Genomic DNA, 22222 nt, shown 5'->3' with positions numbered 1-22222 from the left:
CAGGGGGAGCTCTGAGCGGAAAAGTCTCCGGAAACCTGGTGGCATAGTCTACTACCACTAGTGCATATTAATTTCCTCTCTGGATCTGGGGTAAGGGCCTGATCAGGTCCATTCCGACTCTCTCAAATGGATTACCTATTACCGGAATGGGTTGTAGGGGAACCGCTGGCGGCCTTTGAGTGTTTTTCTTCCGGCACTCTTCACATGTTTGACAATGGATCTTGATATCTTTGTATACCCCTGGCCAGAAGAAATACCTTAATACATTTTGGGTCGTTTTCTCTGTCGCTGTATGTCCTGCTTTAAGGTGTGAGTGGGAGAAAAATAATATTTGTTCCCTGAAAGCCATGGGGACTAGTAGTTGCTCTGGATCCTCTGCACTACCTTTGCGGTAAAGCAGACCATCCTTGATCAATAAATGAGGATAGGAGGGGGATGGGTTATCTTGATTGGCATGTTCAGATTCCCAGGCGTTGAATAAAGTGGCATAATTTGCCTGGGCAAACTGGAAACTTCTGTCCATTAACTACAGTTCGGGAGAAGTGAGTGCAGGACACGATTGCTGGGTTCTATCCTGACTGCTTTGTGCGGTATCCCTATTCCCCAAACTATGTCGGAATAACCATAAGAATTCAGGGTTATCTGTTCCCAACAGTAACTCTTTGGGCAGACGTTCCACCACCCCACCCAGACACTACAGGAAATCCCATGGGGTGTTCTTAGTACAACTGAGGCTAAAGGTTAGGGCTTCACATCGCCATGCACGCACCTAATGTGCACCAGGGCGTCAGGGACATATTGAGAAGGAGTTATGAGGTGTTTCTGTGCTACTGATTGTCTACATCCTGAATCTACATCCTGAATCTAAAAGCGCTTTTATCTGTCTACCATTAATCTGTACACTCGCGTAAAATGTTGTCCCCATTTCGGCTGTGTAAAGGATGGACTTTGGCAGATAACCGATTTCCATGGGTTCTTCAGTGGACTTATGTTTGGGACAGAGTCTGGCTATGTGGCCCATTCGCCACACTCGAAACACTGTGGTCCTCGGAAAAGTTGGCTATGCGGTCGACTTGGTTTGGAGCACGGTAGGTTCAGTGCCCGTGGCTTTTTTGGGGATTTTAATGGGTTGGGTCTGGGATTGAAGAAGTGGCTGCCATCTCAATAGCCAGCTCCAAGGTGAGGTGAGGTTGTTGTTTCAACCACCTCTGTGTGCTGTAAGGGAGAGCCTCGAGAAACTGTTCCAAGTACACCCAAATCATAATTTCTTCCTTTGTACTTGTAGCTGGTCTTAACCATTTATCAGCAGCTGTTTTAAGATAAAAAAATAGATTCTTCAGATTTTCTCCCGGTCGGCTTCTTTCTTTTCTGAAGCGAACCCTGTAGGCTTCCGCATCAAGACCGAGGTGGTCTAATATAACCTCCTTGATGTCCTGATAGGGAGTGTTTCCATTTGGATTTGCAACTTGGTAAGCTGACTGGGCTTCTCCAGTCAGCAAAGGGGCCAAAAAGAAAGGCCATTGGTCTTCAGCCCACCCACAGGCTTTGGCGGCGTGTTCAAAATTTAATAAGAATGCGTTGGGATCTTCACCTGCAGCATATTTTTGCAAAGATATTCCTGAGGGTGCATGCACTGGGCGTCTACTTTCTCTTTGAGGGAGAGCGGAGGGAAACGTAATGGCTTTTTGTAACCCTTTGATTTGGGCGGATATGGAGTCCTTAAAGGTGTCGCGGTCTGCTTGGGCAGATGACATCTGCCTCTCTACCACCCATTCCAAACGTTCCTGGCCCTTCACTAAATGCTGTATAAGTGCGTCCATCATAGAAGTACTGATGGATTGTCCTTCTAATCCCACTTCTGACACCAAAGATTGCGGGGTGGGAAGAACGGAACGGAGGCTATGGCGGATTAGTGAAGATTTTATTTTGCTCAAGAACTGTTTCCTTTTCTACAGAAGAGAATTAACATTAGCTGGGTTTTGGATTTTCTTTTCTCCCCGGGTAAGTCCTTTGCGGGACCCAGTCCGGTTTTCCTTCTTGCTCCACTGGCGTCCGGTCTCACAGAACTCCTTGGTGGCGTAGGGAAAAGAAAACAGGAGAACCGGTATGATGGTGTGACTATAGGAACACTTTTAGGGACAGGAGTGGGGGAGCACCAAGTGCCGTGTCACACGTCTATGAAAACTGTGAAAAAGTGCTTTAGGGGAAAAGGTGGAGGAGGGTGATAGAGAGAGGGACCCGGTTGTTACACCATTCATCTATCCCGCCCTCCTATCCAATCCACAACCTGTCTCCGTACCTTGGTTAGCCACGCTCCTCCTGGAGCATGGCGGGTCGTATTGTGGTGTATTTCTCCTTCGGTTGCCGTCGGGATTCCAGGAACTCCCTTTGTGCTGGCAGGAACTCCCTCTGCCTCTCCGGTGTTCGAACACACGGACTTCCGGGTTTCCCGGTTCATAAGAACTTTGAACTCTGTGATGTCATCAGGGGGCGGAATTCCCTGTTCTGATGCTCCCCAGTTAAAGGGACCCACCTGGTTATTCTCGTATGTGTCTTGAAGCGGTGGGGACGGTGAACTCCACTCGTCCTGCGGGGAAAGAACAAGAGGGGAAAAAGGGGGTTTGTGATTCCCCAGTCCAGTTTATTGTTACATTCCTCGCTCGTTGTCCTCACCCGGTCACAACTGGGTGAGTGAAATTTCCATGCTCACCTTTCATCATGGCATTGCTCAGCTACACATGACACAAGCTGCTGCTTGTGCGGACAAGAAAAATAAACTTGAAAACCGCACCAGTGCAGCAGCAATACACTCTTAAAGGCTCCAATTACTGCTCCTTGCATTTAACACCACTTGATGTATACAAGGGGCTGGCAGCACTTGCCACAACAGCGTCATGACTATAGTGACCCCCTTATATCTCCAATAAGCAATACTGAGCCTCGGGTGATTTCAGGTTACTTTATTTCACAGAGCGCCGGGGAGAGCGTCCGATGGGCTCGAAAGTCGCGGCTCAGTAAAATGGCCGCACCTCCGATTCCGCCTGCGGCACCCGCCCAGCGAACCACTAGACCGTCACCACATATCTCCCCCCTTTAACATCCTCACAAACTGCACATCCTGAACATGATGAATCTCAGTCCAGGAGCGAGAGTCTTAGGGTTGGGGAAAAGGAACAGTCTTACTTGATTTCCATGCTGAAGTCTTCGAATTTCTTGGGGGGCTTGACCGCTCTGCCTGACCTTGTCCTCACAGGTTCACGGCCGGTGTTCTCGCCTTGGATCCTGAAAGGGCTTCCGCCCACTTTAAAAGTAGCCGTTCTTGGTTCTCTACTGAGTCTGTCACCACCTTGACTCATTGGCGTTGGTGGGTTGGTTCTTCCGACTTCTTCATCTTCCTCCCGGTGGTGCTGATCCTCTTCGCCTTCCCAACGCGGTTGATCCCCTGACATGTCCACTTCTGCTGTTGCTTCGAGTCTCAACTCTTGACCGTTCTCCCCACTTAGCTGACTTGTCTCATCGGGAATCTCCCACTTCAGGATTTTACTGCACTTCGCCATCCTGTCTTGCGACCATACTTTGCCATCGTTGAGTAGAGCCGATCTGGCAATTGTTTCATCACTTGCAACAGTGGTGTGAACTTGCTGTCACCTTTCTTTTTCAACACCGCCTGCTTCACTCTCACCCACTCGCCCTTTTCTAGGGCCACTTCACGGACGTTCCGCCGTTTGTTGTAGTGTTCGGTGTACACAGCTTGTGCTCTTTCTATGTTCCTACGCACCACAGTTGGGGAGCACTTGCTCTGGACAATTAGATGTTTCCATGCCAGATTGTCCTTCGTGAATGGATCTCGCCCTCGCAGTATTCGGAAGGGGCTGTACCCTGTGCTGGCTGGAGTGATGCTATATGCCCACAACATCTTCAGTAGCTCCTTCTCCCAATCTTGTCCGGCACTGATCGCAACCTGCACTGACCCCATTATTACTCTGTTGAATCTTTCTGCCAATCCGTTCCCCGCCGGGTGGTATATTGGGGTATGTTGGACTTCTATTCCGTTGCGGACCATAAAAGCGTCCCATTTCGCGGATATAAATTGTGGTCCATTGTCACAGGTGATCACCTTGGGGATCCCTTCCCTCACAAACGTGGAGGTCAAGAAGGAAAGCACTGCTTCTGTGTCCACTGTCTCTCGCACTTCCACTTCCGGTGATTTGGAATACCGGTCCACCAATACTATGACACATTTCGGCACTCCATTAGTATCAAGGATGGGTCCTAAGATGTCCACTGATAGCATTTCCCATGGGCTGGAGGGAACAGCGAACTTCACCAGGGGTGGCCTCAGCAGGATCTGTGTTTTATCCGCCCTGCTGCATTGTTCGCATGATTGTACATGTCTTTCTACTTGGTACTTGGCTGTCCATGGCAGGCCACCAGTAAGCTTGCTTTGCCCTGGCTTTGGTTTTCATAATGCCGAGGTGTCCCTCGTGGAGGATATTTAGGAGGTGTTCCACCAAGTTCTGTGGAGGGACTACCTTGTCCCCTCTCAGTAAGAACGCTGGGTTGTCCCTGAACGACAATTCCTCTCGAACCTCCCAGAACTTCTTCAGCCCATTGTCGAGGTGTTTCTTGTCCGGCCATCCATGAGTAACGTAGCCCTTCACTGCTTCCAAGGCCTCATCTTGGGCGTACGCCTCTTCCCATTCCTTTTCGCGGATTACCATTTCATGGTCTTGTGTGAACGCCACCATGTAGCCTTCCCATCCGGAGGGTTCTTGATCTTCCGCCCGTTCCATGGCCGCCGCTCTGCTTAAATAATCAGCCACTCTATTCCTATTTTCTGGAATGTATTCTACTTCATATAAATAGTCTAGTAATCTCAAGGTCATCTTTACTATGCGGGGCGTCGCGTGGGTGTGTCCGCTGGAGGTGAGGACCTTTACTAGTGGTTTGTGGTCCGTGCGAAGTAGGAAACTGGAACCCCATAAGAACTGCCTGAAGCGCTCTATGGCCCATACCACTGACAGCATCTCCTTTTCAATCACGCTGAACTTTTCTTCGTTGGGTGCTAGCGACCTTGAGGCAAAGCTGACCGTGGAGACTTCACCCTCTCGTGACCTCCGAATCAGTACAGCCCCCAATCCTTTGCCGCTTGCGTCAGTGGTCAGTATGGACAAGGCAGCTTGGTCGAATCCCTTGAGGGGTACCGCATTGCAGATCTCTTGTTTCAGAGCTTCGAACTCCTCTTGTTTCCTCTGGAAGAAATTACATCTGTCTATGGCTACATATACCACGGGTCGGTAGTGCGAGTCCAAATCCTCGTTCGCGTGTTGGAACTCATCTGTGTCCGTAGGAGGCCTGGTCTTCTTCACCAGGTTGTCATATACTCTGATCCCCTCCGGGCCTAGGCTGTGCAGGAGTATCTTCTTCTTCCGGGAGCTCGAGTACGCCCCTTCGCTCTCTTCTTCTAGGGCCGTTAGGTAATTCAGAAAATACCTCTTCCAGTCTTCCCATGGCATCATTGGTTCACCTCTCTTGGGTAGGAATGGGACCAGGTTGGTGAGGGAGGATGACTGTGCGCTCATTCTTCCCGCGTTTCGAGGGACTGGATTCCGCTGCGTGACGGTGCTTGGCGGGCTTTCAGGTGCTTGTCCCTCTTCCTGACTGCCTCCTCGGGCGAGAGCTGGACTTCCTTCCTCACTGCTGGATGTACTTGGGGAGTCCAGGGCTGCGTTTAGACTAGTGCGCTGGGTCCTGGCTTGTACCTTTCCCCAGTTGGTCGGCCTGAGGCGAGGACCTACCCGGGTTTTCCACTCACTCCCACGTTCCTGCTTCCTCCTCTAGTTCTTCTCCCTCTCTGTGGGTGTTGTGGTCCTGGGTGTTACTTCTCCTGCGTTTTGGCCTCCTCCCAGACTGCTATGGCCGCTCCCTCTCTTTTTTTTCTTCTGTGGGCCCTCCTCTGGTTTGTGCTCGCTATGGCTGGGTGCCCGGGGTGGCACTGGGCACTTACCAGCCGTAGCCGGGGCTGTGGACTCTCTGGGACCGGGTCCTGCCCCTTGCCTTGCCTCTCCATGTGGGGGGGCCGTGTCCTCTTCGGGGCACGCTCTGGTCCCTCTGCCGCGCTCTGTGTAAGGTGGGTCGGCGGTTGTTCAGCGCACCAATGTGCACGCTGTTATTCCATCCCTTGCCTCGTCGCCATTTATAGTGACCCCCTTATATCTCCTATAAGCAATACTGAGCCTCGGGTGATTTCAGGTTACTTTATTTCACAGAGCGCCGGGGAGAGCGTCTGACGGGCTCGAAAGTCGCGGCTCTGTAAAATGGCCGCACTTCCGTTTCTGCCCGAGGCGCCCGCCCCGTGAACCACTAGACCATCACCACAATGACCAGCATGCTGAGCTAGAGACTAATCAGACAACGGCTTGCACATCACTGCCCACATGGGGAGGGTTCAGCTACATCTTTAGGGTGTCTTGCACACCTCACTTTTGAATTAATACTGCTGCCCATAATAGCTTTATAATGACCAAATAGGCTGCTCGACTTTCCTTGGCTCGCCCCACGCTTGTAGAATATTTATTAGCACTCTGCACTTATCTGCTCCCAAAAAAAGTACTGTCTGGTCCACACTAGGCTAGCCTTCGAACAAGAGATTTTCGTTACCTATTCCCATTTAGCTGACTGTTTACCTGCTGCCCAACACGTAGGCCTTTGTTCATGCTTCCCTTTCCCTTTATTCTTTGCCCTAGACACTTCCCTCTGTGAGAAGAAATCTCTGACCGACCAATTGCCGCCTCTTAGGTTTTCTATATTGCGGCCTCTGAACATTTTCTCCAGCTTTTACATCTTACAAATGGGAACTCAGATATAACATAACATTCCCTAGCACAATGCTATTGAGAGATCATGCTTTCTCTTAAGACCTAATTATGCTACGACGGTCTGACATCAGCGGACCACAGGGTGGGTTTCTTCATATCTTTCCACTATTGTATACAGAAGTATACCATTAAACTGGAAACAACATTTGATCTGGCCAAGAAAATGCTGGAGTTCAAACAACTAATATGAGAAGGCATTCAGTGGTTGTCAGCACTTAGGCCCGCTTTTAGATTTAGTTAAATCACACTGAATTACAGTTTCAGGTTTTACATGTGTTCAACAGTTCATAGGTTTACAAATGTGTCCTATCCAGTTTAGTGTAGCATTTAGTGCCTGCCTTGTGCATTTGTCGAAAATGCAGAAAAACATTTTTCAGATATTTTTTTCCCTTTACTGAGGTTTTCATCAACTGTTATCTTTTGAAAGTTATGAATTCCTATGAAAAGTTATTCACACAAATTTGAACGAATTGGCTATGTTTTGGCTAAATATTGCCAAAAATTACTCAAAATTATGTGTGTCACATGAAATTACTTGGCTTTTATCTTCAGTGAAAATTTCACTCTAGGCGTACACTCCATGTGAAACAGTAATGCAAAATACCTGTAGGATATTGACTCTAGCAGAAAATGTCTCTTGACTGCAGATTCTTCATTACCTGCAGGACAGTTTCTGCTCCAACCAGTCTCCCACAAATGAACATTTAAAAAATGTCATAATGCGAAATTAGTGATTGTGCAGGGCACAAGTACTCATTTTTAGAGGTTGGAACTTCTTTTCAATCATTAGACTTTGACCTAGATCTGAGAAAGAAAACCACAAAAGTAAGAAAGAGAAATACAAGAAAGTCATGACACAAGTAGCAAACAGGGATGGAAAAGAACCTGCAAGAATGAAAAAAAAGACAGGAATTTTAGAGTGGGGAAGGCAAAAGGCATGAAGAGGAATCTAGACTAGCATAAGCAAAGGTAATGCAGTCAACGTAAAAACAATACACATATATTTATAATAACATACCCATATATATATACACACATATCCACATAAATCAACAGTCATATGTCAAAAGACAACACAGAATCATTGGAGCCTGAATACTAATGGTACTGCAAAAATAAATTTTAAAGAACAAAACCATATACAGTTCGCAGTTCCCATTTAAGATAACCCTTATGTCAACACCTTTCAGGCATATACCTTTACGCCCTATATCACTATACACTTGTGTTGTCTAACAATTTTTAATCGTTGTACCATTAGTATTCAGGCTCCAAGGATTCTGTGTTGTCTTTCGACATATGACTGTTGATTTATATGTGTATGTGTATTGATTTTACGTTGAAAAAACATAAGAGAGAAAAATTGGATGTATATGATTTACATTGAATCCACAACCTGGTGTGAGTGTGGTTTTTAAATTGAATAGTTGGTTGTTTTGAGAAGGATTTCTCATCGGTGGATTAATTTAAGTTTCCATTGAGTTTATTGTGAAAGATAGTTGTATCTATTCCACTGCATTACCTTTGCTTATGCCGGTCTCTTTTGCCCAGATGCAGTTGGAGTATTAGGGCCACCCCCTCGTTTTGATAAAAGAGAAATCTAGACTAGGCAGCGTTCGAATCCTTCAACCCTGAAATATGACAATGCCGTTCAAGTAATACTATGGACGTCTGCACTTAATGAGTTACAAATTAAGCACCACGAAAAAATACAGAGGGGGAGAGAGGACATTTTCAACAAGGAAAAGCAGCCTAGGCATTCTTCAAAACATAGACTGTATATCACAGAAAATGCAGTCTTGTTGTTTTCAATCATCGAACCACTTCTGTGCATACTCTGGAACAGTCGTTCCTGACAAGATGGTGAGCCCTTACCCACCTAGAGTGGCATGCGTCATCTGGTCTGACATCTGGCACTTTTAGGCATCCTGATTTGACCCTACCTGCTCTGCGGGTCTCTTTTTTGAATGGTATGCTCTGTGTGATAGGAATGACTATCAAATTAATTTACACAGAAACCATAGGTATTAAAATTGTGTGTGGCAGTAAAGTACCACTTGGGTGTGACCTTATGAATGCCTCCTCAGCCACAAGATTAAAAGATGGTAGGCGAATTAACTTGTTCAACCCTGCCTGTCATGGTTGTCAGCATTTTTAGAATATGACGCTTTCATCAGGACTGTTTTTGAAATTCTTGCGTATAAAAGCTACAGTGACCACCATGGTCTCTTGTAGAAGAATGTCACAAATCCTCAAGCAGACTGAATAGTCTCCTCATTAAAATTCAAGAATTCCAGTTGAATTAAAGGTGGTGATTCTCTTATAATTCCTTCAGGAATATACAAGTCACATGATTTTCCAATGTAATCATGACATTATCAAGTTTGCATTTCACATTGTATGGCTATTCTTTTCTTTCAATAAAAATGTGCTACTGATGTGTTTAATATTTGTCAAAATGCTTCTAAGCATGTTTTGAGAGTGCTATACGCATGTGCTATGGAAATTGTGGTAGGCAACAAGAAAGTGTGAGCTCATCTAACAGGGACACCAAAGAAGGTGCAAGTATCAACAATTTTCATGTCTTCGCCTATTGAAAATTGACTTACATGAGTGAATGCAGCAACTTTGCTTGTGGCAGTACTCCGTACAGGGGGAAGAGCGACGCTTATACATAATACGAAAAAATTACTCATTTAAGCACAATTTCGCTCAGTGTGTGACCTTAAGGTGTGATAAAAGCTTTTCACAATAGCCAAACCCTTCCACTGAGACCACCACATACTATCTCATGGTGAGGTGTAGAGAAGAGTTTTCTACTCGAACAGCTGGAGTCGTGAGATGTGACATTATAACGCATCATTATGTGTCATGTGGCCAAGGCAACACTATGCAGTGTGATTCCTTATCTTCCCCGAGACTGGGTGAAAATATATATGTAAGATAAGTATTGATGTAAAATTCAGTATTTTGCAAATTGTGACTCAGCATGATTGCTCACAATCGCAGAAATGGTGGCCTGCAAGGTTAATCAGACCACCATGTCTCTGATTGTTTTGAAATTGTATTTTTTTATTTAAAGCAGTCTTTTTCATTAAGCAAAATGGTTCTGCTTTAAAAAAGAGTTCTCCTCTAAAAAGTTTCCTAAGAGATGGCAGGGGTACCCTAGAACTCTACCTACTCCCCTTAAAAACCCCTTCCCTCTTACAAGTGAGTTACTTAGGGGTTGGCAACTGTTGATTGGTTTGCAACCAGAATTCTGGTTTCAAACACAGTGATACATCTTTTGCGATTCAGTATTTGGAACCGATGCCCAAAATTCTCCAATTCTAAATAGTGAATCTGTATCCATTCGCAAACCCATTTTATGAGTCGTAAAACTTTGTTGGCTCCTAAAATGGGTTTTATACATTGGCAGAAATCAGTGTTGACAAGGGCAATTATTTTTCCATCTAACCATTAGTCACATAATAATTATGTTGGACCGTACTCATCAGATTGTATGAGATGCATAAAACCTACTTGTCGTATTTCATTGGAAAACCAGGCGTACATGTTGTGAGTTTCATGAAGATTAGGGATTAGTATGCTTCTGGTTGAGCCTATCCCGGTAGATCCCCTGTGTTGATTTAATTATGAGGCCAGCCACCATTACGGTGCTGTCCAAGCCTGGCAAGGTACATTGCTCCCCATACCTGCCAATCTCTCTACTAAATGTTGACACCAAGATTCTTACTACTCTATTAGTGAACCGACTGGCTCCATATATGCAGGGCCTTTTGGACCCTGATCAGCCGGGCTTTTTCTTAGAAAGGGGTTGGAGTGACAACACCAAATGCCTGTGCCACCTTTTGGATAAAACCCAGAGCTCCTGGGTCCCTGAGCTTTTGTCTGTGGATGCCAAGAAAGCATTTGACTGTGTACACTGGCCTTACCTGCCCTCAGTGCTCCAAAAAGTGGGCCTTGGTGAGTGGTTCATACACTGGGTTTGGTGTAGCTATACAAGTCCCAGGGTGACTGTGTGGGTTAATGGTTTGACATCTTCCCCTTTTGACGTTGCCCATGGCACATGGCGAGGTTGCTCCTTGTCTCCATTACTTTTTGAACTATATATGGAGCCCCTTACAGAGTGCATTGCTAGAAACCCGCACAATAACTGGCATTACCATGAGAGGGAGGGACCATAAGCTTGCTCTTAACACAGACAACGTTATGATTGCCCTGAGACATTCACTCAAGACCTTGCCCCCTCTCATGAAGTAACTGGAGGCTTTTGGGAAAGTTTACGGGTTTAAAGTCAATCTCCAGAAATTGCACATCCTAAATTTAACAGTCCTGGCAGCTGACGAACTTCCCATAAATGCCTTTTGCTTTACTCATGGTCCAAGCATGGAGTAGTGCACCTAGGTCTCCAAATCCACTCCAGACATCAGAGAGCAATGATGGCACCTTTTCTTGGGAGCTATAGTCTTGGAAATTCTACATGCTCTCATGGTTAGGGTGCCTTGCAGCTATCAAGACGACTCTGCTGCCTAAGATTGTGTATGTTATGCAGTTGTTACCTCTGCAACCCCCACCTCAAGTTTTGAACAAATTACAAAATCTTATGGAAGGTTAAATCTGGGCGGATAAGAATGCATGTATAGCCAAAAAGCAGGCATAATTATCCCCGACAGAGGGTGGCCTCGGGGTTCCTCATCTTACACATTTTTATCAAGCTGCACAGCTTTGGTACACAGTAGAATAAACCAGGGCCCCTCAGAGAAGCACAGTTGTTTCCTTGACCATGCGGTCACTGGCATCCACATTTGGAAGGTGCCTTGGCTACCCAAACAGCACAGACCACCTGGCGTGTACATAGCACCCGTTCTTAGAGCTACAAGTGCGACCTGTGACAGGGTACAGCTTCCGAAAAGTTGTCCCCTCACATTTCCCCACAAACGCAGATCATGGGAAAACAAGATTTTGCTCAAGCTACATACAATGGCAGCAGGCCAACAGCAAAAAAATAGGTGACTTTTTCATCATGCATGATTGTTAGGCTTTCACCAGATCCAACACCATTATGATATCACTCTAACTGACAGTACCTGGCTACCTGCCACTGGGTCACTCAACCCTCCATCCGCCCCCATGCCAGCCACCCCTTGTTACTGCTTGAGAAATGGCTCCTTACTATAAACACAAATAAGCACATCCTCTCTGACATCTGACAGTGGTGTGGCTCACTGGTTAGAGGCGGCAGACCCAGGAGCAGAAGTCGGCCCGGGACCTGGGTTCAATTCCCGACGTGGCAGGGTCGTGGACCAGGGTCACGACAATTCTCGCCTCAGTGCCTACTCTAACCTGGGGTCCCACTCGGCAACTCTGGGCATTAGCTTGCCTAATCTCCACAACGGCCCCATCAGCGCCGGGGATGCCTGGCTCCACCTTGGGGATTCCCAGTAGGGACCATCCCACAGGGAAAGCCAGGACGGGTTCCCCAGCGGTATACAGCGCCGGGACGCCCCTTTGCTGGGGCAGCTGTGCGCTTTACAAGTATACGACATTTATACCTTTCTCATTGCTTTGCAGCCGCCTGTCAAATTCACAGCACAGCTGCACTGGGAGACAGAGCGTGAGCACTCCTTTACCCCTAAAGAATGGTGAGAAATTCAAAAGCGGACCCATTTTTCTGCGTCTAGTGCCTCAGGCAAGGAAACGCTCCTTAAAATAGTTCCTTATTGACACTATACTCCTGCATGAATAGCTTCATGCTAGAGGAATGGGTCATGCACTGCTGGAAGGGTTGCAGACAAGTGGGGACATTGACACATCTTCTGTGACAGTGCCCAAAGCTCCAGCACTACTGGTCTGAAGTCGTTGCTGCAATTGACCAAATGTACGGCACTGAACTCCCCAAATTCCCGAATTTTACTCTGCTGGGTCTCCCGAATGCCCTGACGTCCTGAAATCCTCGCAGGGGCGAGCCATCGCTTTGGCGGTATGTGCTGCTAAGCAAGTTTTGCTGACATGCTGGGTGGGGCACTGCCAAAAAACCCTCTCATTTAGTCTGACGTTAAAAAATATGGGATCTCCTGGGTATGGAAAAGGTGACGGCTTCGGTAGGGCACAAAATGCCCCAATTTGAATTGACATGGGAACTCTGCCTGAGGTTCCAGTTGCAGGAATTCCTAGAATTAATGCGCCATTCCTACCTACGAATACTTCACCTCATACCCACAGACCAGTTCGTCGACTGACCTTCCCCATCGTAGCTGCTATTGCTTTCCCTTCTAGTCCATAGACCAGGTGACTCAATCCGCCCACACATCGAAGGACATTCTTACAACTAGATAGGTTTCCTAACCTTCCTTCTATCTCTAATACACCTCTCTGTCTGCATATCTTTCTTTTATTCCTTATCTTTCATCTCCTAATATTCCTCACCGGCCAGTAGATGTAGGTGAGATGTCTTTGTATTGTTCTTCCCCAGTAATAATAATAATAATAATCTTTATTCGGTTTTTTAGCAGCGCAAAACCATAAAAGTTATCGAAACATACAAAAATACGTAAGTATTAAAAAGCAGATATTACACGCAATTTGTTTAAAACATATGATCAGATTGTTTACAAATTGTGTAGATAGTAAAACAGTCAAAGGTTGCTCCCATGCCTCATAATACTCTTTAAAAAATTCAGTACGTGATAACAGACACATTCAGATTCAAGCAACTGTAGTGCTAGCATGGCTGGACGACATTGTCTATAGCCCCATCTTTTTAATAGCGGGGTTATCCAAATTTTTCGGTGGGTTTGGAAAAATTTACAAAACAAGATTGTATGAATAGTAGACTGTTGGGACAGATCGTCACAAGGACAGGGGGCCAAGTTAGAATTCCAATTGTTTTTATCAGGAAAAGTCACTAGTCTGTAAAAAAGATTCAGTCTGAACCTTGTTAAAAGCATTTTTTCATATGCTGAAAATTCCAATGTCAGATAAAGCTGGATTTTCGGGGAATGCTGTATCATATTTGCATGTATCGCAGACTTTTTGGTCGTCAGCAAAGACAGTCTCAAGGACTCTAGGTGGCTCAGAGCGATTTGTTTCAGATCTTTCTTGGATATTTCATTGAGCTTTTCTGGAGTAAAATAATACTTTTGTAATCCTAAATCGTGGAAGAAATTTCTGATATAGGAGAGCCACACTATTTTGTGTGCATAATCCAATTCCATAGAGTCCTGCAGGATGTTTTTGGTCAGAAGATTCTCATCCGACAGCCACACGCGCCTCCAAAGTAGAAGTGGCTGGATCTTTATTAGGTCTTCTATGTATGGGATTCCCAGTTCCATGTGCGAGGCATAGATGGAAGTGCCTTTTGGTGTGGACAAAAGGAATCTCATGAAGATGTTTTCTTCTTTTTGCAGTGATCCAGTAGCTGTGTGTCCCCAGATCCCTGCCCCATATAGGGCGATAGCTTGGCATTTTGCAGCATAAATCTGTAGCAATTCTACTGGTGGTCTTTTTCCAAGTTTGTTTGAGAAGTTCATCAGTGCTAGAATTGCGCGTTTAAAAAGGTGTCTCCTGGCCTCGACAGCTGGTTTCCATTTTAAGCTGTCATCAATCATGATGCCTAAGTATGGGTATTGCGATGTCTTTTCAATTTTTTGGTCTTTTAAATAAATATTCTTAGTGACTTTTCGTTTTCCTCCCGCTACCATAACAAATGTTTTTTTTACATTGATATGTAAATCCAAAGCACCCATGAAGTCAGCATACTTAGATAGGGATTTCTGTAGCTCGATCGGTGTACGTGCTAGAATAACTGCGTCATCCGCATAGAGCAGAGCGGGGATCAGGCGATGTTTCAGTCTGGGCAGATCCTGCCCCCCCCTCAACATGATCTCCTCAAGGCCGTTGGTATACAGAGAGAAGAGGAAGGGGGCCAGGACGCATCCTTGCCTTACTCCTCGCTCTACCCTAAACGGGGCCGTTAGCTCTCCTTTTGTCCCGTATCTCACTCTAGCTGAGGCTTCGCCATATAGCTCCCTCAAGAAGTCCAGGAGGGGAGGATCCACCCCCATTGTACTCAGCAATGACCAGAGCTTCGCGTGCGACACGCAGTCAAACGCGGAGGACAAATCCACGTAAACCATGCAAATTGTCCCTGGCTTTGCGTGGATGTATTTCGAAACCAACATGCTTAGATTCAGGGCCTGTTCAACTGTTCCAAAACCTTCCCTAAATCCAAACTGGAGATCCGAAAGGATATCTTTGTCTCTTGCCCAGTGCTGAAGTTTTTCTAGGACAACTCTACCGACTACTTTACCTAGGGAGTCAAGCAGGGATATAGGACGGTAACATTTCGTATCCTGGCGGTCCCCCTTTTTGAAGATAGGGACCATGATGGAACATGACCATGACTCCAGCAGACCGAGGTTCGCTGCAGCTGTGCAAACTCTTGTGAGTATTGGTGCCCAAAGATCAGGAAGGTGTTTAAATAGATCCACTGGGACCCCGTCGGGGCCGGGAGCTTTGCCGCTCTTGCTCATTGACAGTGCCGTTTCGACGTCTTGTAGTTCGAAGTCAATGGAAATGCTACGGGTGAAAGATTAAAGTTACATTCTTCAGTCAAAGATGATAGTTGAAATATTTTTGAAAAGTGGTTCACCCAGGTTTCCTCATCGATAGCTACATCGATCTGTGGGGTATTAGAGTCCGTTAACAAGGGTGACTTAACAATTCTCCAAAATGACTGACTATCTTTGGATAGTGCACTTTTGTGCAGAGCGTTCCACAAGGACAGTTTCAGCTCCTTTTTACTTGCCTTTCTAGTGTTGTTATAGTTTCGTCGGAGTTGTTGGATCTCTATTGAGACTCTGTTTGGTTTTCCAAGTGCTTTTCTAAGGTTGGTCTGTGCCTTAGTACATTCATGGTTAAACCAGCCTGTGGTACTTGGTTTGTTTTGCTTGGGTACTCTGGTCAGAAGTGTTTTTACTTGTTCTAATATCGACTGGAAATTTTCCAAGATTAGCTTTGGATCGGATTGAGAATCCAGGCATATCAATATGTTGTTGTAAGCGGTCTTTACCAAAGTATTAGTAAGCTTGTTCGGGTCCACTTTTTCCCATTTTATAGTGTATCCGTTGTTTTTTCCTAATTCAAGCCTATTTTGTGATAGGGTGCTTGCAATTGTTGCCATAAGGGACCTTGGTTGTTTCATCTGTAGGTTAAAACTTAGAGCAGAGTGGTCACTTAGAATGTTTTCGAGAGTTGTAACGTTACTGATTTGGTCTCTCAGACCCTCTGTGATCATTATGTAGTCCACTGTGGTCTCGTGCCCTCTTCCTCGATAGGTAGGTTCTAGTCGGTTATCTTGTGGTTGAGTAGGATTTATTATTAAAAGTTCCAGTTCTGAGAGGATCTTGTTCATAGCTGACCCCGTTCGCGAATGGAGGAAGTGGACGAGAGGGTTCTCATGTTCGTCCATCATTCCACAGGTCTTCCCCAGTATTGAAAGCAACAAAAAAAAGATTTAAACCTAAAAAAGTGGAGATAAATAGTGACATTGTGAATTGGTTAGAAGTGTACCCAAGGACATAGATCGTTCTTTCTGAGACCTATGACTAGGGCTAAAAACAATCTATGCATTTTCTGATCTATTACAATTGGCTAGTTGTTTTTGGGAACGTGATCTCACCTGGTTCCATTCCGATGTGTTGTCCATCCTTCTTAGATGTTTTGGCACCGAACACCCAGCGTTTTTCTTTGTGATGTAGGATATTTATTTGTGTGTCACTGCTACCCAGTTGGTGCAGAAAATCAATGACTGTCCGGGTGAAGTCCTCCAAACTATGTTGTACATCTGAGATAGTGCGAATCAGAAGAGTGTGAGTAGTTTTGTTCCATTGTCTTCTGCTCTTGTGTTCTAGCATGTGTAACTGTACTTTGCGGTGGTCTTGCCTACATATCTAAGGATTCTGGGGCTGTTTAAGATGTGTAGCACTTAGTCTACAGGGCAGTTGGTGAGAGTTCTGTTCCCATGAATATGGCAAGCCTAAGACAATAGCTTTGGATTGCTTGGTCTGGGGACACATTGATAATTTCCACATAAGCCAGCAACGCATATGGGAATTGTTAAAATGTTAATATACCAGACACAAGCCAATAGTGATGGGATGTGTGCATGAAGGAGCCATATTACGTGAATATTGGAGTGTAGTAAACATATTAATAAATGTGTTTTGTCTGTCGCGGTTTCTGTCCCTTTCTCTTTCCTGGTGAATGTCCATACTCCGTTGTCTTGTTCTGGCCGAGTCCCCGTTCATGACGCACTGTGTACCCTGTGCCGCTCTCTGTCTCGTTCCGTTATTTCTCCTCACTCTAATCTCACGACTTGCTGTACCATAATATGTTTTCCTTCAACCACTCAGTCTCTACGACTGTGCCTTTCTTGCTGCTCACTCTTGCTTGTCCGCCTGTTATCTCTTCCCTTATTAATTTGCGTATCTGGTTGATTGCTCCTTGCAATGGTGACCTTCCTTTCCCAAACCTCCTCTTTGCCCTCTCCCTGATTCAACTTTCACTCTACATTCAGAACTGATCAATTTTTCTACACTCTTTCCCCACTTGGTTTGTCCTCCTGCACAAGTGTTTAATCATCTCAATGTTCTTCATTCCGTTACTTTTACTATCCTCTCTGCTTCATCAGTTTGGCATTTGCCATCCAAGTCTTTCTCCTCCACACTCCACATTTCAGTTCAGTTTAGCCTGGCCTTTCCGCTCTGTGTCTTAACAGTTCCTTCTTCAGAAGGGTTGCAGTGCAAACAGATAACAGATGCTACTGCCTAATTCTGTTGCTGAAACAAAATTAATATTTGATTACATATGCTAATGAATGTAGTGCAGCCACACAGTTCTGACACTGGAGTCGTCAAAAGCTTTCATTTATGAGAATAGTGATCAGAAGTTTAATTTCACTTTTTTAGATCTCATAAGATCTTTGTGTCAGAGAAGTCGGCTACCAGTTCAACAAGTGGTGCTCTGCATAAGATTGAAATATAAAAATAGTGTCAGTGCACTGCACTACACCAGCATTAACTATCATTGCTTTAATTTTTGAAATTATCCCCTACTTATCTTGCATTGTATCATTTATTGTTATTAGTTCTTGAGGTTGTGAACATTTGAATATTCTTTGTATTCCCACAGGTATTGCGCAGAGATGCACAACAATCAAGTATCATTTCTCCCAGCCAATCCGCTTGCGAAACATTCCTTTCAATTTGACAAGGATGATCCAGCAGGATGAGTGGCATTTGTTACGTAAGTACCAATAAGACGTGATGTGAACCTCGGTCTCTCCTTTCCTACCACATAATACCAATGAGTCATATGATGTATCCCCAGGACTTTATTTCCAAGTTTGATGTCTTGTAGAGTCTTTGTTAGTAGAGTTTATTCCTGCTGAGTGCTTTTTTAGAATCTACCTGCATTAATTGGATTCATGGGTCAACTAGAATCCTTCTCTGACTTATTTTATATGCTAGTGCGTGAATTTTATGGAAAATACTTTTTGGCATCACACTTACCTTGGCTTCCCTTCCCCTAGATCATTTTATTTTGGTATCAAATACTAGTGACATATTACTTCTCCCAGGATAAGTTACAATGATAAAGACTGGCTTCCTCATCCTTTTCATGGAAGTTGTTAACATGAATTCAGGGTGTTACTTGTGCTACTTGTGCTGCAGGTGTGCAATTAAGCTAGATACTGGCGTACAAACTTTATTAGAATCAGAATTACCTAACCCATTGAGTGCTGCAGTGCCACAGCTGACACTTTAAGCAAGAGTCCATTTCCTGATTTCCAGTGATATGCATGGGACTTATGGGCAGATCATCAAGAAATGCTGTTATGGTTCTTACATGTAAATTTTGTCTTTACATATGTGAAATTGTAAGATTTGCATTTACTGTTATTTAATGATTACCAGTACAGGGTGGCAGGTACCTCACCACAGATGTTTGCTAATAAATAGCAGTTGTGAAGTTGGCCTAACCTCTGCCACAAATACTTAATTTTCCTTTAGTTCTTCTTAGATGTGTTGGCCGGGGCCTAAGGCTCACATGACATGTTTATTTTGTTTTGTACCTCTATTCAGATTTGTTAACCCCTCCCATGCCCATGACGAGCTCAGCTCGTCATGAGCCACGGTGCTCCGGTGTGCATGCCGAGCTCAGCCCGTCATGGCCCGTGGAACGCTCGCACGCTGGGCTAATTCCCCTGCTGTGCTGAGCGCTCCATTAAACGGGCGTGTTCGTGATGGGCTCAGCTCGTCATGAGCACCGGAGCACCATGGCTCGTGACGAGCTGAGCTCGTCATGAGCATGGGGGCGCTGTGCGCGCCCCCAGCACAGCAGGGGAATCGCGCCAGCAGCCAAGGGGTTAAAAATTGGGTTGTTGGTTGACTTGGATGTGAATCCAGGTCAAACAGCTCATTTTTAAGTGCACCTTCACTGACCCCTCGGTGCGAGAATCGCGTCGTTCCGAGGTCCCTCGCAGCCATTCCTCGACCGGTTCAGCTGATTCAGGTGCTGGCGCCGGTAGGCTAGGAGGAGGGACGCCATCTTAGAGGGAGGAATAGGGTAGCGGTCCAGTAGTCGGACGCTTCACGCCCTCCTCCACACTGGATAAAAAGACGACATCTTCCCGTCCGCGCAGCGGGCGCGCCGGCGGCGCGCCAAAGGCAAGCCCGTCTGCGCCCGTCCGCGACGGGCCGGGACCAGGGGCCACGAGCCCTGCCCAAACAAACATCATCTCCTATAGCTCCAGCACTCTACTACAAATGCGCGGCTCTATTAACGCACAATGTGTCGCATCCTGGGACCCGATCACAAAGCACTTTATCTGCCAACATTGTACTTATCAAAGCTGCCCCTCTATATCTCCTCCATTATATCACATGCTCCTTGTGAACTGCAGATCGCTTCCGAAGCATGCCCTGGAGATTTCTTTGCTGCTTTGCGATAACGACCCTGACGCCCTTTTCCTCACAGAAACCTGGCTACACACTGACTCCGATCCTGATATCATTCAGGCACTTCCTGTAGGATACCAAATCCTTCGAGCCGACCGCACGTCTGGAAAGGGTGGCGGTATAGCTATCATTTATAAAAATCAATATTCCTGCCGTAGCTCTCCCACCAATTTGTCTAACTGCGAATGTCTCACATTTGCGCTGGACTTCTCCCCCACATGTACTTTTTCGGGGACTCTCGTTTACCGGCCCCCTGGCACCCCTAGCAACTTCATTAAAAACTTGGCAACTGCAATAGCCAGCGGAGTCTGCAACCTGCCAAACTACACCTTGTTAGGCGACCTTAATGTCCATTTAGATGACCCTCAGGACTCAGCAGCCACCGAACTATCCCACAGTCTTGAGGCACTAGAACTCACCCAGCGAGTGTTGGGATCTACTCACCTCAAGGGACACCTCTTGGACCCAATTTTCAGCAACTGTATTCACCTTACAGTCAGTCTTCCTATTCCCCTCCCATGGTCTGACCACTCCCTGATCCCATTTTTCTGGTCCCCATCAGGGTCACGCCCCATACCACCCCTCGTACCTAGAAGAGATCGCAACTGGGCAAAACTTAGTACTAATCAGTGGGTATCTACTCTGGAAGCCTCCATTCCTGAAAGCACCCCGGATCCGGTTGCCAGTAATGACAACTTTAATAAGTGGATCACTAACTCCTTAGATCACATCATTCCAATTAAAGACATTAAACCTAAACAGAGGCCAAAAAATGCACCATGGTACTCTCAGGACCTACGCGATCTGAAGAAAGAATGTAAAAAATTGGAAAGAAAATGGCGCATTGACTATTCTCAAACTAGTAAAGATGCATACCGAATGGCCATAAGACATTACAAAAACAGCATTAAAAACAGGCAAGCCATTTTTTTCGAAAACAAAATAAACGAGGCAGCATCCAAACCGAGGGAGATATACCAAATTGCTAAAAGCCTGCTCAAACTTCCGGACAATCTACCAGACCCTAGGAATGCACAGACCCGCTGCAACGTACAGGCTGAATATTTTTACAATAAAATAGCCATGATCTACTCCTCTTTTCCGAAAGCCCCTTATCTCCAAATAGACAATAAGGAAACAAGTCGGCCTCCTACTATCACCTTGGACAGCTTCCCACCACTGGAACCAACCACCCTGGAAACAATAATGCTCCAGGTCAAATCTGGATCGCATAGCGATCCAGCTCCAGCTCAGTCACTCAGAACAATTACCCCCGCCTTTTTGCCCACCATCTTAAATCTGATCAACAACTCTTTATCCTCAGGCATCGTACCACCTAAATGGAAGCAGGCGACAGTTAGGGCCCTTCTCAAAAAAGCCAATCTCGATCAAGAAAATCCAGCGAACTATCGTCCGATCTCCCTTCTGCCATGGATAAGCAAAATTGCGGAAAAATGCGTAAACCACTCCCTCACAAATTTCCTGGAAACGAACAATTTACTGGATGCATCACAGACTGGATTCCGCCCTATGCACGGAACAGAATCTGCGCTCCTCGCTGTGATGGAAGGAGCCAGAACGATTATGGATCAGGGTGGCACTGCGGCCATTATCTTATTGGACCTCAGTGCCGCTTTTCGACACCGTAAACCACGACATTTTACTGCACAGAATTCTAGAACTAGGAATTACCTCCAAAGCAGCAGCCTGGCTCCAGTCATTTCTCTTAGATCGCTCGTTTCGAGTCTGTGAGGGAAATGTCACCTCATCCAGCAAACCATTCAGTTGTGGGGTTCCTCAGGGCTCCTCCATGAGCCCCACACTGTTCAACATATACATGCGCCCCCTTACTGAGATAGTTCGCCCTTTTGGCGTTCAAATCGTGTCCTACGCTGACAACACTCAGCTGGTGGTAACCCTGAACCACCCCGCTTCTCAACCAAGTGATCTAAGGGGATGTATGAAGGCAGTATGTGTTTGGATGACCCAGTCTTATCTCAAACTAAACGGAGATAAGACAGAGCTAATGGTACTGGGTAACTCCCTACAGAAATCCATTGACTCCATGTGGCCACCAGCTCTAGGCCCTGCACCTCCAGCCAAAAATACCATCAAGAGCCTAGGAATCCGGCTGGATAGTACACTGACTTTCGGCTACCAGTCAACCAAACTATCTGCCACCTGCATGGGCATACTGAGACTCATCCGGAAGATCCTTCCGCTCTTACCGTTCAAAGCCAGACAGATCATGGTTCAGGGCCTAATTCTTTCCCGGCTTGATTTCGGGAACGCCCTCTACCTAGGAGCCCCTCAACTAACCCT

The 22222-nt window shown here is 45.9% G+C and overlaps 1 protein-coding gene across 1 annotated transcript in view; it reads left to right on the top strand.

The window, feature by feature from the left end:
• TMEM178A (transmembrane protein 178A) overlaps positions 1-22222 on the top strand; it is a 416467-nt gene that overhangs the window by 267177 nt on the left and 127068 nt on the right. Inside the window, exon 2 of the mRNA XM_078649057.1 lies at positions 18072-18185. Within this exon, the coding sequence (XP_078505183.1) occupies positions 18072-18185 (114 nt within the window). The remainder of the gene's footprint in view (positions 1-18071; positions 18186-22222) is intronic.

This window comes from Lissotriton helveticus, chromosome 6 (assembly GCF_964261635.1).
Source record: "Lissotriton helveticus chromosome 6, aLisHel1.1, whole genome shotgun sequence".
Taxonomy (NCBI): domain Eukaryota; kingdom Metazoa; phylum Chordata; class Amphibia; order Caudata; family Salamandridae; genus Lissotriton; species Lissotriton helveticus.
Note: the sequence above shows the minus strand (reverse complement) of the source record. Positions and strands in the feature narration are given on the sequence as shown.